General features: G+C 52.7%; 1 protein-coding gene across 1 annotated transcript in view; it reads right to left on the bottom strand.

The window, feature by feature from the left end:
* Positions 1-6,168: 6,168 nt before the first annotated feature.
* The window catches only part of VWA5B1 (von Willebrand factor A domain containing 5B1), a 42,562-nt gene continuing 31,988 nt past the window's right edge, over positions 6,169-16,742 (bottom strand). Inside the window, 6 exon segments of the mRNA XM_047793102.1 lie at positions 6,169-9,176; positions 10,682-10,799; positions 11,313-11,382; positions 12,052-12,126; positions 14,518-14,649; positions 15,883-16,020. Coding sequence (XP_047649058.1) covers positions 8,682-9,176; positions 10,682-10,799; positions 11,313-11,382; positions 12,052-12,126; positions 14,518-14,649; positions 15,883-16,020 — 1,028 coding nt within the window. The 3' untranslated portion in view covers positions 6,169-8,681.

Here is a 16,742-nt window from a genome sequence, read left to right as displayed (position 1 = left end):
TCATTATGGTGGGCCTTGATCCTATATGACTGGCGTCCTCAGTAAAACGGGAAATTTGGAGACAGGCATGTGTACAAAGAGGCTGCCATGTGAGAATGGGGGTTATGTTTCCATGAGCCATGGAACCAGCAGAAGCTAGGAGGAACAGCTCTCCCCTTGCCCTCAGAAGGAATCAACCCTGCCGATACCTTGATATTGGACTTCTAGCCTCCAGGACTGAGACCATACATTTCTGCTATTTAAGTTCCTGGACTGTGGGGCTCTGTGAGGGCAGCCTGACCGAGCAGGTGGATACAGGCAGAGACTTTTCTGTTCATTGCTGTGTCTCCAGTCTAGAATAGTCTAGTAGGCAACACAATTCATGGCTCTTGAGTGGTTGAAGCTTGGCTGTGACACGGGCCAGATCTTGGATGAGCGTGCACGTGGCAGAGAGGACCTGCAGCAGCACTGTGGAGGAGCTGTGTAGACGGGGGATGGGATGGTCTCTTCAGTTCCTTCCAAGTCTCACCTGCTCCCCTTTCTGCTCTTCTTACCAAAGGGGTGATCTGCCTGATCAAATTCCCTCTTTCTCTTGCCTGGTGTGCAAAGCTCATGGAACTTGGGTGCATCTCAAATCCACCCTGCCTCTTGGGGGAATGAGGAAGAGAGCTGTCCCCAGCCCCATTGCTGTCAGTGAACTGAGTCCATAAACACGTGGTGCAGGAGCTACACTAGATTGCCCCAGAGAAGGCACAGTCCGAAGGAGGAGACAGAGCCCTGTTTGGGAAGAGCCCGGGGCTGATTGAGGAGATAAGATCTGTGGCCTTGGAGAGCACCCAGTCTGATGTGGGTACAAAGCCTCTGTCCTGGGAGAGACCTGAGTATAATCCAGAGCTCCTAGTCTGATGGCAGAGGCCGAATACCGTAACAAAATATCCCGTAAGAAGCTGCTGCTGGGAGGCCCGGGAAGGCTTCCTGAAAGAAGTGGGTTTGCACAGAGTTTGGGGGAAGGAGGAGGTTCCCTATGGTGGGGAGGAGGAGGAGTTGGCAGAGCAGGGAGGGACCAAGCCATCATCTGTCCTTTTCAGCCCCAGGTGAGCGAGCCTGGGATCTGGACACACGGGTGAATACGTGACCAGCACAGCCTTTCAGTGGGCTTCCTAGCCATCACGAATCACCCATTTTTAGGAGAGAAAAAAAGACTGTTGACAGGGGCCAGGAATAGCTTCTAAAGCCTCCCTTCATCCCTGCTGCTCCTCTTTTCCCAAATGTTGTCTCTGCAGGCCCGGGGTCTGGAAGGCAGTGCATGCCCACAGCGCCCTCTGCTGGACAATATCAGAACACGCTCTGCATTTCAAGGCATTTGTGCAGGCAGCCCCTGGTTTCATGCCCTGGGGAGGAGATTCTGTAGCCAGGAATGAAGGATAGACAGGTCCTGGGCCAGTGTTTGGGAGGGACTATATCTGCAACCTGGAGGATTTTGGAGCTTAAGAGTAGTATAGGGGTGGGGGTTAGTTTGCTTGGGGTGACTGAGGGAGCCGTCAGAGATAACTGGCCCCCCAGATCTTACCGAGGGCTCAGGACCTGGGGTGACCATTGCCCTGAGTATCCAGGACCCCTCCTCCGCCCCAGGGAGGCCCCCTGCCCAGAAGATTACCTACGTCTCATGATTTGTAGGGGACACGTGTCCCTTTCTTCCTCCCGACCCAGGACCTGGTGGCTGGACTTTGGGTGGGTAATCTGGATGCTCCCAGACTCCGGTCCCCAGGAGGGAGTGAAGGTTTCAAGATTCTAGATGATGCTCGGGGTGGGAATGAGGGCAAGCGTGTTGGGTGGCAGAAGAAGAGAGCTTGGCAGAGCTGGGCTGGAACCCAACGTCGTATTTTCTCCCCTTTTCACACCAGGATAAAGATTAATTGAGCTCAAGGGAGTGTAGGTTTCCCAGGGGGACCAGTAGTGCCTTGGAGGGGACAGAGGACTCAGGAGGCCCAGAGACCCAGTGGGCTCACTTCATTCTGTCAGAGCCAGAGTCCCTGCTTTCCTGAGCATTTCTTTCCCTCTTTCTTTGGCTGCCCTGCAGCATATGAAATTCCTAGGCCAAGGATCAAATTTGAGCTGCAGTGGAGACCTGCACTGCAGCTCTGGCAACACCAAATCCTTAACCCATTGTGCTGGGCGGGCGATGGAACCTGAGTCCCAGCACCCCAGAGATGCCTGCTGATCTGTGGCACCACAGCAAGAACTCCTCCAGAGCAGGTTTTTCATGGCCAGGAGACACTTACTGCCACCCCAGCAGGACGTGCACGCACAAGTGTGTTTGTGTGTGTGTGTGTGTGTGTGTTTGCATGTGCTTTTGCAGGATGAGCAACGGGAGAAGAGGACAAAACAGCAAGTTGCAAGTTTCTTACAAAGGTGGAGGCAGTGGCCAGCTCATGTAAAGTCAGTGAGGTGCTAAAGGGAGCGTGGAGGTCTGGTGGGGATCAGAGGAAAGACTTGTCTACCTTAGTGAAAGCCAAGACCCGGCTGAAAATCACCCCCGAGGGCAGTCTGTGAGCAGTATTTCTGCTGACCATTTAATCTCAGCCTATTGGCTCCTGGAATTGTCTCCATTAGGGGCTGTTAGCACGCTGTGCCGATGCTTTTGGCCTATTAGGAATTCCTGTTTGAGTCAACTGTTCTCCCTGAACGCTGCAAAGGGATGATTGATTTTGAGGAAATAAGGCAAGCTGCTAAAGGATTTCCGAATGAGCCTTATCCTGTTTGTGTGGATTCCAAGACAAAATGGTGGCGGGTGACAATTTTCAAAGAAATATATTTTGTGGGATCACTAATGGCTTCTGAGAAAAATCTGAAATAGACAAAGCAGTGCTGCAGAGATATTGCCGCAATGCCTGGATGTATCCTCTCAGCGCAATTCAGTTCAAGTGCACAGGGGCTGGACACCTGCCAAAAGCTGTCCTTTGCCAGGCAGCTTTCTCCAGCTTCAGAAGTTAGCTTGGCTGGTGCACCTGTGGCCAACCGGAAGTGTCAAGGAATTAATGCCCCTGGGAGGGTCCTTCAACCTGTGGCTGCGTCAGGCTGGTGCACCTCCCACCGCATTCCTTGCCTGTGAGCTTTGAGATGTGTTGTCTCTTCTGGTTCCTAGAGTCCTCACTCCCCAGGGGAGTGAGGGGCCACACCCATGGTAACAGCCTTGTTGGTGACACTCTCTGGATGTCCTTTGTGTACATTTCACCTCCTCGCCTGCCTACGGCGTTTCCTAGAACCACTCGAATACGCTCTTTGCACTGAATCCTTATCTCAGGCTCTGCTTCTGGGGGAGCTACTGTGACCAACTTGTCCGGGTTTTCCTGCAGTGCTCCCAATTTCCAGACTCAAAGTCCCACATCCTGGGCCATCCCCCTCAAGTCCCAGGCAAGCCGGGGGACAGTCAGTCATCCAAGGGAGAGCCCAAACCAGGACAGATGTCACCACATCAAGTGAGGCAAAGAGATCTCTGAACCCCTGGTTTGAAAGCCAAGCACTGGCTTTGAGAACACAAGAGGAGACACGAGTATAATTTTGTCATATCATCGGGATCAACAATTTTTATGAGCCAAAAGCCTCTAAGAGAACAGTAGCCACCATTTACAGAGAAGCCATTCCTTTGAAACAGGCACAGTCATACAGCCCCAGGGTATGATTTGCTGCTTACTGATGGATGTTAGACAGCTGATGTCCAGGGTTCTACAAGGTCTGCAGAACTGGCTACTGGGCAGAAAGGTGACGTGTATTCCAAAAACAAGAAGTGCCACAGGCACCGTGGAGGCTGTTACAGGGGAGCAGGCAAAGGGATAGGATAGCACGTTGTAGGCACTTGAGGCTCTGAGGGGGACAAGCACCGGCCATGCCACTTGAGCTAAAGCCACCTGGACAAAGAGTGAAACTAGACGGCGGGTGTGCCCATATTCACCACAGAGAGACGAGGCGCTTTGCCTTGGGAAGCGGCTGTAAGCTCCAGATAGCTGGCTCTGAGCCAAGGAGATTTGCAGCATGAACAGGAGAAATCCCACTTTGTCAGGTCACCTGGGAGGCAGTGCTGTTGAGAGGCTGGGGGCCGGATGAACGCATGGGTTGGGGCTGGAGCCCACAGTGGGTGCTGGAGGCCTGGCCAGGAGAGGCTGCCAAGCTCCTGACCTTGGGAGAGATCTCTGTGGATCAGATCATCCAGCTGCAAAATGCCGCACACGCCCCTGCGCTGGTTATTTTTACACTGGCGCTGCGGAGTGTGCTACAGCTGAAGAATGTGCCCATTTTTGTTGTGGATTTCTCTAGGCCCTGCTAGATGGGTGGGGGATAAAAGACCTTCCAAATGCCATGGCAGTGAACTTGCAACCTATCTCCTGGGGTGGCAGAGCCCTTCTCTTTCCCTTCCCAGGGTCCTAGCGATGCAGAATGCATTCGTGCCTGGGGACCACTGGGTTCCAAGATGCAAGAGGCAGCATTTGGACCCCACAAGGGCAGATGCTAGAGTGTCACATAAGTTCCAGCCAGGCAGGTGAATGGGGTGACCATTCCCCAGGGTAGGCTGCACACGGATCAGGGGAGACCCCCCCCTCCAAATAAGGGTAGGAGCTAACAAGGGCAAGTTAGGATTTAGAGGAAACTTCCAGAGGTCTTTTCTGATGGATGTCCCACATGAACAGCTAGAAGGGAAGAAGAGGAACCCTTGCTTTCTCAAACATCCGAGGAGCGGTGGAAACCCACCAGCAGCTACTCCATCATCAGTCACAGCATGGTTCAAGAGCAGTGGAGGACAGTAGATGCTATTTGTTTGGTCCACAGGCAAGGGGAAGGTTGGGAAAACGCACGTGCTGGCTGGAAACGGAGGCTGCTTATTTACAAGTCGAGTGTAAGCCTTCCTGCGTGTGGGGTCCTGGGATCCCAGTTTTCCTGAGATCTGGAGTTGGTCCCTCGCAGACAAAGAGAGCAGGCTCTGCCTCTGAGCATTGCAGCAGGCTGGACCCTTGGGGCACTTTGTTGCAGGGACCCACCCTGCCCCTCCCTGGCTGCAGCCGTTAGTTTTACTCAACTTCAGGGCCAAGGTGCCTGAGGCCACACCCACAGATGGGAGGACCACAGGGTGGGGTGTGGCCAGCCAAGACACGCCCACCCAGAAGGCAGAGTAGTGGAAAAATGGTTCAAGGAGCAGACATCCTTCACATGCTTCTCGCCAAGCTCCAAAAAGAACAGAAACATCACCTAACACATTCACTACACCACCTGGCGTAAGGCGCTCAAAAAAGCCTTTTTTTTCCTCTTTGTTTTTGGCCGCCCCAAGACATAGAGAGTTCCCCAGCCAGAGATCAAATCTGAGGTGCAGTTGCGACCTACGCCGCAGCAGGAACTACTCAGTAAAGGCTTTTTTTTTTTTCCTTCTTTCTTTCTGGGGCCACACCTGCAGCCTATGAAGTTCCCATGCCAGGGGTGGAATCAGAGCTGCAGTTGTCGGCCCACGCCACAGCCACAGCCACACCAGATTCAGCCGCATCTGTGACCTACACTGCAGCTTGCAGGAACATTGGATCCCTAACCCACTGAGGGGGGCCAGGGATCGAACTTGCATCCTCATGGACACTAGTTGGGTTCTTAATCTACTGAACCACAGCAGGAACTCCAGTAAAGGCTTTCTGAATGTGGGTGCCCAAAGAACGTGAAGGAAATCAGACCAGCATTTTCCCAATGGAATAACCTGGGAAAAGACCTTCTAAATCACCTCCTAGACACTGACAATGCACATTTACATCCTCCTGACTTCAAGAAATCTGTCTTCCTAGTGTTTCCCCAACATATTTGACCTCTGGACAGTTTCTCATGAATTGCTAATGTACATGTCAACCAAGGAACAGCGCTGGAAATGCTGATCTAGTGTCATCTCGTCCTTTTGCAAAAGATGAAATGGGGCCCAGAGAAAACATGCAACTTGCCAAAAGTCACACAGCATACTAGTGGTAGAGTTTAGACCAGCTCTGAAATTCCCCAGCTCTCAGCTCAGTACTCTTTCCAATAAAGGCCAGGCTTTGTGGGAGAGTGCCATTAAGCATCTGTACCCTCCTGTGCATCCAGGCAGGGCACAAACATCCATCTGCATGATCTAGAAAGCAAGGGCTAGGTTAGCAAAGAATCCAGATTAATCCAAATCAATTCTGGTTGCAGGGGCTTCAGTTCACCTTTGGAACCACTTTAGCTTCAATGCATGTGCTAGTTACCTAAGATTCTTCTCTCTCCTTTAAAGCAAGTCCCTTTGGTTCTCAGCTTGGCAGTTCTGGAGGCAGATTCTTGAAACTGCATGTTCTTTTAATACCGCTGAAGTTCTTTTAAAAAATGTCCTTTATCCAGATGTCCCCCAAAGCCCTTGGTTTATCTGAAATCAGGAGGATTTGTTTCTCTGCCTCTCTGGGTGCTGGGAAGGGGAACCAGGGTGAAGTCAGCAACTTGCTTGTGCGTCTAAGTTGTCCATGGTTCCAGAAGCTGCTACCAGGGCAGGGTCTGAGGTGGCTCCTTGGAGAAAGGGGTGGTGTGATTACTGCCCTGCTAGGTTTCTCAGTTCCTCCTTCCAGGGCTCTTGGTAGCACTGGTTTTACACTGGGCAGGTGCTGGACCACCTGAGCCCCGGTCATTATCCACACTGAGCTTGGAGACCCCGAATCAGGTTAAGCAGGAGGCTGGCCAGCCCAGTCCAACCTGGTCATGTTAGGAGGAGGAAAGAGGCCCAGAAGGCACATGGCACTTGTTCAAGGTCACATAGACAATCAGAGCAAGTCCATGGTCACTGAGAGGGAAACCTCTCAGAGGCAGAGAATCTGGGAATATCAGAGCAGAGGGAATGCCCCGCTTCAGGGCACCTAGAGAGGGGAACTCACTTGCCCAAACTAGTGCCAGGCATTTCAACTCTTGGCCTGACAGTATTTCCTTTCGTGGTGGCACAGGGGAGGACCATGGTCTAGCATGAAAGCCTCAAAGCCCTCATCCCTCTTGGTCGGGTAACCGCCTGGCTGGATTCCTCCCCAGACAGTGGGACTGAACAGAACAGTCAGCCAAGCTGATGGGACTTGATATAAAGTCTCCGGCCCTTCCCCTCCCTGGGGGATGGAGCACAGCCTCAGAAGGCTGGTGAGCTGAAAGCCCCTCCTGGGAGATTTTGCAGCACAGCAGCAGGGCAGGGCCAGGCTTTGCTGGGGGTGGGCGGTGTTTGGTGAAGGATACCACATCCTGGCGGGGCTGCCTTTTCTCCACACCCAATGCGTGTTCAGCTGACAATCGCCTTCTCTCACTCACCCCCTGCTGAAGACTGGCCATTTCTTGAGTCTTCATGCGGCCTCATGAAGGTGTTTGATCCATGGGGTCCTCCAGATCTCCCCAAAGGGGAACATCTGGCAGGGGCTTCATGCCAGGGCCCTGGGGCCAGAAAGGACCCCTTGATGAGAAGAGGTTAAGACCTTGGAGAGGGGGTTGGGGGAGGGTGTGGATTCAGCCTGGGGTCCGAAGCCGATGGGCTTCCTCCATGAGGTCCAGACCCACCTCCAGGGGAGTCTGCTGGGCAGAGGTGACTGGGCCCCAGTTACTTGGGAATGTGAGGCTGGAACACACCTGTCCCCACAAGGCACACAAGGTGGGCCTGAGATAGGGACGTCTCCAGGAGCTCGCAGCTTTGAAGCTTCAAAATTCAACTCATTGACTAAATCACAGCGCCCAGCTCAAGCTGCCATCCCCAGATGCACTGCAGCCAAGGGTGGTTCTCTGTTGCAGAGACACGCCACCCGCCTGGCCCCAGTGTGCAGGAGAGGGCCCCCACTATCCCAGAATGCAGCTGACACAGGGTGCCTCTCTAGCCCCTCAACACAAGAAGACAGAGTTTGCATTATGCAATTCCTGACAGCTTGTAAATTACTTAAGGTGTCCTCTGGTTTCTTCACTGACTTTTGTGACCATGTCTCTTCTTTGGGGGACTATTTTTTAACAGATTGAGGCTTAGTTCTAATGTCTCGGCTTGCAGGGTGCCTCCTCTTGTCCTGCCTACCTCCTCTTCTTAGACAGAAGTCGCAAATCGTGTCCAGAACCCCACCAATACATATGAAGGGTTTCCAAGCCAAAGGGAAAGTTCCCCGGGTGAGTCCTGCAAAGTGCTGGGCAGGTTGGCTCTCCAGGCAGTTCGGAAGAGGGATTTAGAGTCCTGGACTGTCACCATGGAGGCAAGAGCCTAGCCCACAATGTCGCTGGCAGAGGTGGTTTCCCTCTACCTAGATGCAAGCTTGCACGTGGGGTTGCTTTCAGGCTTGGGGTCGGCTCATCCATCCTTTATCTGCAGCGGGCACTGCTCAGGTGATCCTCCTCCAGAGAGAACTCGGGCTTAAACTGCATTCTCTCTCCCACCCCACAGGGGCAGTGAATCCCTCAGCTCCCTGGATGTCCAGGCAGAAAGGAAACTTTGAATGTTCTAGAGCTCTAGTTCCTCACCTCACCACTTATTATACAGGTGGGGAGGCGGAGGCCCAGAAGGGAGGGAAGGTACTGGCCTAAAGTGGCAGTTAGGTGGTAGCCAAGTTGCATTGAGCCCAGGCCTCCTGATTCCAATCCAGGGCTCTTTCTAGCAAGCGGTGTATTGGCCACAGTTTCCAGGGGTTCCCTCCCTCTTCCCCTGCCCTGCCCGCCTCCTCCCCACACTACACATAATTCGGGTGATAGCAGAGCATATTGAACTCCAGGTTCTCGTCCCAGTGTCGCAGGAGCACGAACAGCTGGCGGGCGGCAGACTTGAGCGTGCCCCGTGTGCGGCCCTCGGGCACCTCCTGTTGCTCCAGCCACGAGCTGGCCTTGGCCGCCACCAGCTCCCACTCAACAAAGTAGGAGGCAGAGCTGTGCTCCAGCCAAGCCAGTGCCACCACCGTGGCCCACAGCTTCCCTGTGTGCTCTATCACAGCCCCGGGCTCCCAGCCTGGCTTGCCCTCGGCCAGAGGCTCCAGGGAGCAGCTGTCACAGGAGGGGTGCCGAGGTGAGTGGCTGGTGCATATCTGAGGACCTGGGCACTGGCGGGTGGTGAGGGACACTCGGTGGCAGGTGAAGGGCGAGGTCCACTTGAGCTTCTCCATGGGGATGCCGATGGCCTCGCAGAAGGCTTGGTTGAGCAGGAAGGCTCCCGAGGCCAGCTGCAGAGACACCTGTGTGTGGGGCAGCCCCTCAGTGGGCCTCAGACTTTCTCACCCTTGGAGCCCCAGGCCATGCCAAAGTCTGGGTGCACACAACCCTCCCGTTCATCTCACCAACTCGCCCCACCTACCTAGGGACCACGGGGTACACAGCCCAGCTGAGCATTGCCATGCTCTGTCCCACTGGTACTTTGCTGATAACTGCCCAAGCCCATCTCAACATCTTCTCTCCAAACCAGCCTCCTGTCCTGGGCAGGTGGGCCTGGATCAGCCACTGGGACTGTCCAGGGCCATCCAGCGGACTCTAGGTGGCTCGCCAAACCCCATCTTCCCCCCACACCAGTCAGTTTCCAAGTCCTAAAAGGTCCACTTGCTGAACAGCTCTGCAATCCACCACCTGCCACTTCATGTTGTCGCTGCCTCTCCTTTCCTCCCTTGCCCTCCCCCCATCTTTCCTGCACCCTGAGGGGTCTCTGTAAGGCTATATCCCTCTTTGGAGGCCATCAGCTCAGCAGTTTCTGTTTTTTTCTCCTAGAATAAATCCAAGCTCTGATTTCCAAAGTGCTGCTTCATCCTTGACTCTTCCCCCACCTCATTCTCAAGCCCCTAAGCTTGCCCTCCTTTCTAAGCCACTGGCCATAACTCCTCACCTCTTCAGGTCTTGGCTTACCTATTACATTCCTTAAGAAGTCCTGCTTCATTCCTCCATGACCTCAAGCCTCCCCCCCATTCCCCTCCCGCGCCCCGCACCCCCGCCCCATGAACTTGACCTGTCACAATGCCCGACCATCAGAATTGCCTGATTCCTTAGGGATGTCCCAACTAGACACTTAGTGCCTGAGTTCAGCGACTATGTTCACCTAGTTCAAGGTTGTCTTGCAGGGTCTACCACTGTTCCTGGCTCAACACATCCTTGCGGAGTCAATCCACGCCCTCTGCTCTGTGGTCCAGGATATTTGGAAACCTACAGCGACACGGACCACCTACAGTGACAGGGACTGGAGCTGGGCAGTGAAGCTCAAACCATGTCCTTCTAGCACCTCCTGATCCCTAGCCCCATGGGGCCCCAGCTGGGGCAGGGCCAGGCTCCCTTGCTCCTCAATTCAGAGACACCGGCTCTGGGCCTGGGCTTCTTACACTGCCCTGCATGCTGGAGCTTCTTCAGAACCACTTGCTAAACTCAGTGCATGTCCCCGGGGTGTTCAGTTCACTCACTTGTGAGTCATTTCAAGGATTATTTTTATGCGCTGAAACACACGCACATAGTGGCAGAATAGACGGCAAAATTCCCGTGAATTTTTAAAGCAAAGACAGCAGATGCAGAGAATTTTTGTGGTGCTGGTGCTGGCTTCTGCCAATACGCCTGGACCCGGGGTGGGTGGGTGGGGGGTCCTCAGGCCGACCTCCTCTGCCCTGCAGGCTAAGTGGGAAGGTCTAGGTCCTCTTCCCTTTGGGGAGGGGGAGGGGCGGCCCCCTGGCTCAGTCAGGGGCAGAGGTCGGGGGTCTGGGGCACTCACCAGTGGGATGTAGTCGAAGCTCTGGCTCCCGGGGGCTGACTCTGGAGCCTTGGTCAGTGGCTTGCCCAGGAAGCCCTTGGCTGCTCTCGTCAGCAGCCTGGACTTGTTGAGATTCAGCCTGTGTGGGTGGAGCCGAGAAAGAGGGGCCACTGCCGCCTCGGTAGTGTCCCTGGTTAGCACCGCCCCACCTCCCAAGCCCACTCAGGAGCCTCCCAAAGTCAGGGCCAGAGGGATCTGACAGGTGGCCTCCTTCAACCCCCTCATTGGACAGCTGGAAAAACTAAGCCCCGGGGGAGGTCACTTCCCCTGGGGGCACGTACGGAGTTAGCAGCAGCCTGGGCAAGGAGCGTGGCAGGGGTCTTTTGGGGACCCTCTTTGATAGCATGTTCTTGTTGAACCCAGTGGTTGGACAGCCTCACGCCAGCCCTCCTGGAGGACTTGCATTTGCAGAGAGGCCCATGGGAGAACCATCATTTGACACCTGGAGACAGTGGTGCTTCCAGGCAGGGGGCCCTTCCTGATGCCCTTCAGGTGGCTCATTTTTGTGTAAATGTCCCACTGGGCCTCCCTTTGGCCTTCTGAGCCAGGAATCGTGGCGGTGGGGCAAATTCTCTATGGAAATCCCACATACCTGGATCCAAAGAGTGTCTCTGAGGCTTTCAAAGAAGAAAGGGAATTGGTGGCCAGACCACGCAGGGGACCTGGAGAGGCACAGAATGACAATTAGGGCCTGAGAGATGACCCTGTCCAACTGCTCACTGCCTGGCTGGGGAAACAGAGACCCAGAGAGGGGCAGGGCTTGCCAACATCCCTGGGGATCTGAGCTAATGGTTAGGCTGCAAGGCTGTTTCTGACCCAGTTTATAAGGAGAGGGATGAAATATGTTGAGTGTAAAGAAGCAGGCCTGGAGTTCCCGTTTTGGCTCAGTGGGTTAAGAACCAACTAGTATCCATGAAGAGGGGGGTTCGATCCCTGGCCTGGTTCAGCAGGTTAAGGTTAGGGCGTTGCCACAAGCTGTGGCATAGGTTGCAGATGTGGCTCAGATCCCGCGTTGCTTTGGCTGTGGCTATGGCGTAGGCCGGCAGCTGTAGCTCTGATTCAGCCCCTAGCCTGGGAACTTCCATATTGGGAAGCCTGATTCCTGGCCTGCCTCTGTCACCAACTTGTTGTGTGACCTGGGGCAAGTCACTTCACCTTTCTGAGTCTCAGTTTCCTCATCTTTAAAGTTGGGGATACTCCTATTTATTTCGCATGGGGCTGTTTTGAGGAATAAATGAACCATCAAGGACTTCGTTGGGTGAAGACACTCTCCTGGCCCAAAGATAAATCACTGTTTTAATTAGAGAGAGAGCTGGTGACCATCTGCTCACCTGCAGGAGGCGTGTACTTCTCGCGGCCTGGGGTCGTGTTCTCGCTGAAGGGCACAGTGGGGTTTTCCTCCAGGTCTACAACAGAGGAAGCCAGTGAGGCCCCAGCTGCCCAGCCCGGTCCCTCGACTTCTCACCCCACTTCCCCCGCCCCGCCCTACCCGAGGAGAGTGCTGGTCTGAATCCACAGTACCTGGAAAAGGGCTGGGAGAGCAAGGTCAGGGTTCCCATCTGCTTGGATGGGCCTCCATCTCCCAAAGACACTACCAGGCTCCAACATAAGAGCTGGACACGGAGTTCCCGTCGTGCCTCAGCGGTTAGCAACCCCAATTAGCATCCATGAGGATGCGGGTTCGATCCCTGGCCTCACTCAGTGGGTTAAGGATCCAGCATTGCTGCAAGCTGTGGTGTAGGTCGCAGACACGGCTCGGATCCCGAGTTGCTGTGGCTGCAGCGTAGGCTGGTGGCTACAGCTCCTATTCGACCCCTAGCCTGGGAACCTCCACTAGACACCTGCCACAGGTGTCTAAAAAAACAAAAAGGCCAAAAAATAAATAAACAAATAAAAGAGTTGGCCATGCCTGGGTTCACATCCTCATTCCCCCAGGGACTAGCTGTGTGGCCCTGGGGAAAGTTACCTCCTTTATAAGTTTCAGTTGCAAGTTGGGGTAGTACTGATCTGTGTTGTTGTAAAGATTAAATGAGATCCTACACAGACGGTACTTAGTGCCTGGCCCAAGGTAAGGGCTCAATAAATCCCAGAGTTACAGACCCAGCAGGGAATCGGGAGCAGGTAGGGACCTGAGGGTGGGGGCTGGGGGTGGAGGAAGAGACAGGTTCATGCCAGTTTTCCAGGAGGCACCAGAACATGGCAGCCACCTGTCCGAGGGCTCCAAGCCTCAAGTTCCCCATCTGCCAAGTGGGGATAATAATTGCACATAGTTTGTTCAAAATGTGCCACTGGGGTAGTTATTCTTCTGATTATTATTTCCAGGACTGGAGAGTGATGGGCAATATACCATAAAGGAACGATCCAAATTATGGCAAGAGCTTCATGCACAGATATGTTCCACAAAACCTGGCTCCCCTCTGAGACCATAAGTAGCTCTGTGAGGGCAAGAGGCTCCATTTATCACTGGGCACTCTGGGGACAGCACAACCTGTGACTGAACCAGTGACTGAATGACAGAGGCAGCCAGCAGGCAAAGGGTATGGTGGTTAATGAACCTCATGGCCTCTGGAGCCAGACAAAGCCTGGCTCTGCCATGCATTTGCTGTGTGACCTTGTGTAAATCACTCGACCTCTCTGAGCCTCAGTTTCCTCATCTCTTGATATGGAAAATAAGAGAAACTCTCTCAGATGGGTGTGAGGAGTCATAGATAATTAAAGTGGTGCTGGCATATAGAAGACTCTCCGTGAGTGTTAGCCAGTGTCATCTCTGGGGAGGGAAAGGGCTTGGGACAGACTAAGAGTTTAGAGATCATATACACTGGGTGTGAATCAGAGACAACTGAAAAGAAGGAATGTGTGGTTCTGATGGAATCCATGGCCCACCAACAGCTGGGCTATGGAGAAGGGAAAAGATAGACCAGAAGTCTCCTCTAGACTGAGAGCCTAGTCTGGCTCAGGGCTAGGGCAGGTCCCCCTTGGGTTTGGAGGCTCTGGGGGACCAAGGAGTTGGCAGAACTCCTTAATTCTGAAGAGATCTTCCTCGAGATTTCCATCCCCACCACCACGGTCCCTTTTTTAAAGCCATCAATGTCTGTGAGCACTTTCTAATCCCTCAGGTAAAACACTGCTGTGATCTGGGTGTCAGGGCTAGGGGCCAGGTGGGACCTCTGATGTCCTTTCCATGCACGGAAGAAGGCAAGAGACCCTCGTGGTACATCTGAGGGCGTGTAGGAAGGGGTTAGGACTAGTGCAGCAGTTAGGCTGTCTTTAGCAAGACAAAAGGTCACCAAATGGTCAAGGCATGGATCTTCAAGGACCCAAGATGCAGGCACAATGAAATCAGATGAAGGTGGAGGGGAAGATTTTGTGAATCCTGGAAGAAGCACTGGGATCCAAACAGATGGAATTGCCTCTTTGCTTTTCCCCAATTTATTAGGTTTCCTGGCCTTTGGTGCTTGGGAGGACTCAGAGGTTGGAGGCAAGGAACAGCCATAGGGACTGGTGGACCTTGAAAGGGGAGAGGTGGGGGATGGTGTGGATACACGGTGGGGGATGGTGTGAGCTGCCCTCTGGCTCCTGGTGGCTCTCTCAGCAAAGATATCTTCATGGTGGCATGCCTGAGTCATGCCCAGCCCCTCTGCCTATCTTAGGCCTCAGAGAGTCCAGGAAGCCTGGCCTTGCTCTAGCCCCATAAGGCCCAGAGTGAAAATCAGGGAGAGGCCTCTGGGGGCCTCGGACATGAGAGCGCAGTGACTCAGGGGCCCAGGCTTCAGAACACACCCCAGGCGGCTTCTTACTTAGGTTCTGAAATCTGCCATCTCCTGCTGCCGAGTCTTCCCCCAGCATGGTCTGGGACCATCCGAAACCAGCAGAAGTGCCCCTCCACTGTCGGGTCAGGACCCGAGAGCTGGCCATCCTCAATGCAGCGCCTTCACAAGGAGGGGAGAAAGGCTCAGCCCCTGCCTCTGCTTCCCCACCCATAAAATAAAGGTAATAGTACCTTCTCTATAGAACTGTCTTGAAGATGAAGTAATTTAACGTGTATAAGAGGGGAGGAGAGGCTCTTAGAAGCAGGGATGGGGGCAGATCAAGCAGGGGGTGGAGACCTGGGCTATGCCTATGTGTGCGTGTGTGTGCGTGCCTGCCTAAAGGGCTTTCTCATTGGCTGTTATGATGGTGATGGTCCCTGCCGTGGGCTACCTGCTGCTATTAAAACAAAATGATGGAAAGATACTTCCCACACCCATTTTAAGATATAGCACATCCTGGTATGATCCATTTAGTGCAAAATGAACTGTCTTTTGATTTCTCTACATGTGGATACCTGTAGAGAGAAGTCTGGAAGGATGGTCACACCAAGGAGGTAATTAGTGCTCATTTCTGGATGACTGTCAGTTCTAGTCACGTTTATTTGTTTTACATCTTTCTATATTTTCTATTTTTATTTGTTTTTTTAATTGAAGGATAGCTGATTTACAATGTTGTGTTAATTTCAGGTGTACAGTAAAGTGATTCAGTTTATCTATGTATGTATGTATCTATCTATCTCTCTTTTTCAGATTCTTTTCCCTTATAGGTTAACTACAAAATATTCAGTATAGTTCCCTGTGCTATACAGTAAGCCCTTGCTGGTTATGTATTTTATATACAGTAGTGTGTGTCTGTTAATCCCAAACTCCTAATACCCCCCTAGGCACCCCCCCCCACTACTTTCTCCTTTGGTAGCCATACATTTGTTTTCTATGTCTGTCGGTCAATTTCTGTTTTGTAAATAAGTTCATTTGTATCTTTAAAAAAAAAAAAAGATTTCACCTATAAGCGATATCCTATGATATCTTCACGAGCTTCACTTAGTATGAAAATCTTTAGGTTCATCCACGTCTTTCAGTATTTTAGAATTTTCTATAGTGAGCATATACCAATTGGAGAAACACAGTAAAGGCATATTCATTTAGCGGACAAAAGGAAGTGGGATGGTTTCACAGCCCTCTGCAGAGCAGGGGGACAGGGACTCGGGTGCTCGCCCCCCAGACAAACCATCTGCCAAGGGCCTTTCAGCTTCTAGGCCCTTCCCTGCACCCCTTCCTGCAGGTCTGTGCTCCTCTGTATCCCAGTCCCCCTCCTCCTGCCCCCTTGGCTCCCTGGCTGTGCACCTGCCTTACCAGAGTTGGGGTAGCCCACCACAGTGGGCAGGTAACGGCTCTTGCTGATGTCCACAGGCACGAAGGCTGTGAACTTGCTGATGACGTTGCAGGCCTTGCTGGTGTGGACAGCATTCACCTGGTAGCGGCGGCTGGACCCTGTGGAGGGAGAAGCTGGGGTCACTGCGTAGACTCCGAAAGTCCTCCCTGAGCTGGAAGTTCTGGAAGCTGGAAGGAGGGCTAGATTGGTGGCCCCATCTTTGGAATTAAATAAGCCCTTAAAGTTATCAACTTGCCATCAAGGAGATTTAAAAAAAAAAAAAACTCCTCTCAAGATTATTAGCCTCGGAAGTTCCTGTCGTGGCTCAGTGGTTAGCAAATCTGACTAGGAACCATGAGGTTGTGGGTTCGATCCCTGGCCTCACTCAGTGGGTTGAGGATCTGGCATTGTCATGAGCTGTGGTGTAGGTTGCAGATGCTGCTCAGATCCCATGTTGCTGTGGCTGTGGTGTAGACCAGCGGCTACAGCTCCAATTAGAACCCTAGCCTGGGAATCTCCATGTGCTGCGAGTGCAGCCCTGGAAAAGACAAAAAAAAAAAAAAAAAGAAAGTTTATTAGCCTCCACCATCATTTCACAAAATAAGGACATTTTAATGTAAAAGAGGCAAGACTCTAAGAACAAAAGTGACAGTTACTTTCCTTAAATAACTTTAGTGTTATTTAAAAGAAAAAACACACAGACATTGAAAAACTTATGGTCTCCAGAGGAGACAGTTTGGGGGATGGGGGGATGTGCTGGGGTTGTGGGATGAAAATCATGTGAAATTGGATTGTTATGATCATTATACAACTAAAAAAAAAAAGAAAAGAAAAGAAAAGA

The sequence above is a fragment of the Phacochoerus africanus genome, chromosome 8 (assembly GCF_016906955.1).
Source record: "Phacochoerus africanus isolate WHEZ1 chromosome 8, ROS_Pafr_v1, whole genome shotgun sequence".
NCBI classification, from domain to species: domain Eukaryota; kingdom Metazoa; phylum Chordata; class Mammalia; order Artiodactyla; family Suidae; genus Phacochoerus; species Phacochoerus africanus.
The sequence above is the reverse complement of the archived record's forward strand: the minus strand, read 5'-3'. Positions and strand labels throughout refer to the sequence as shown.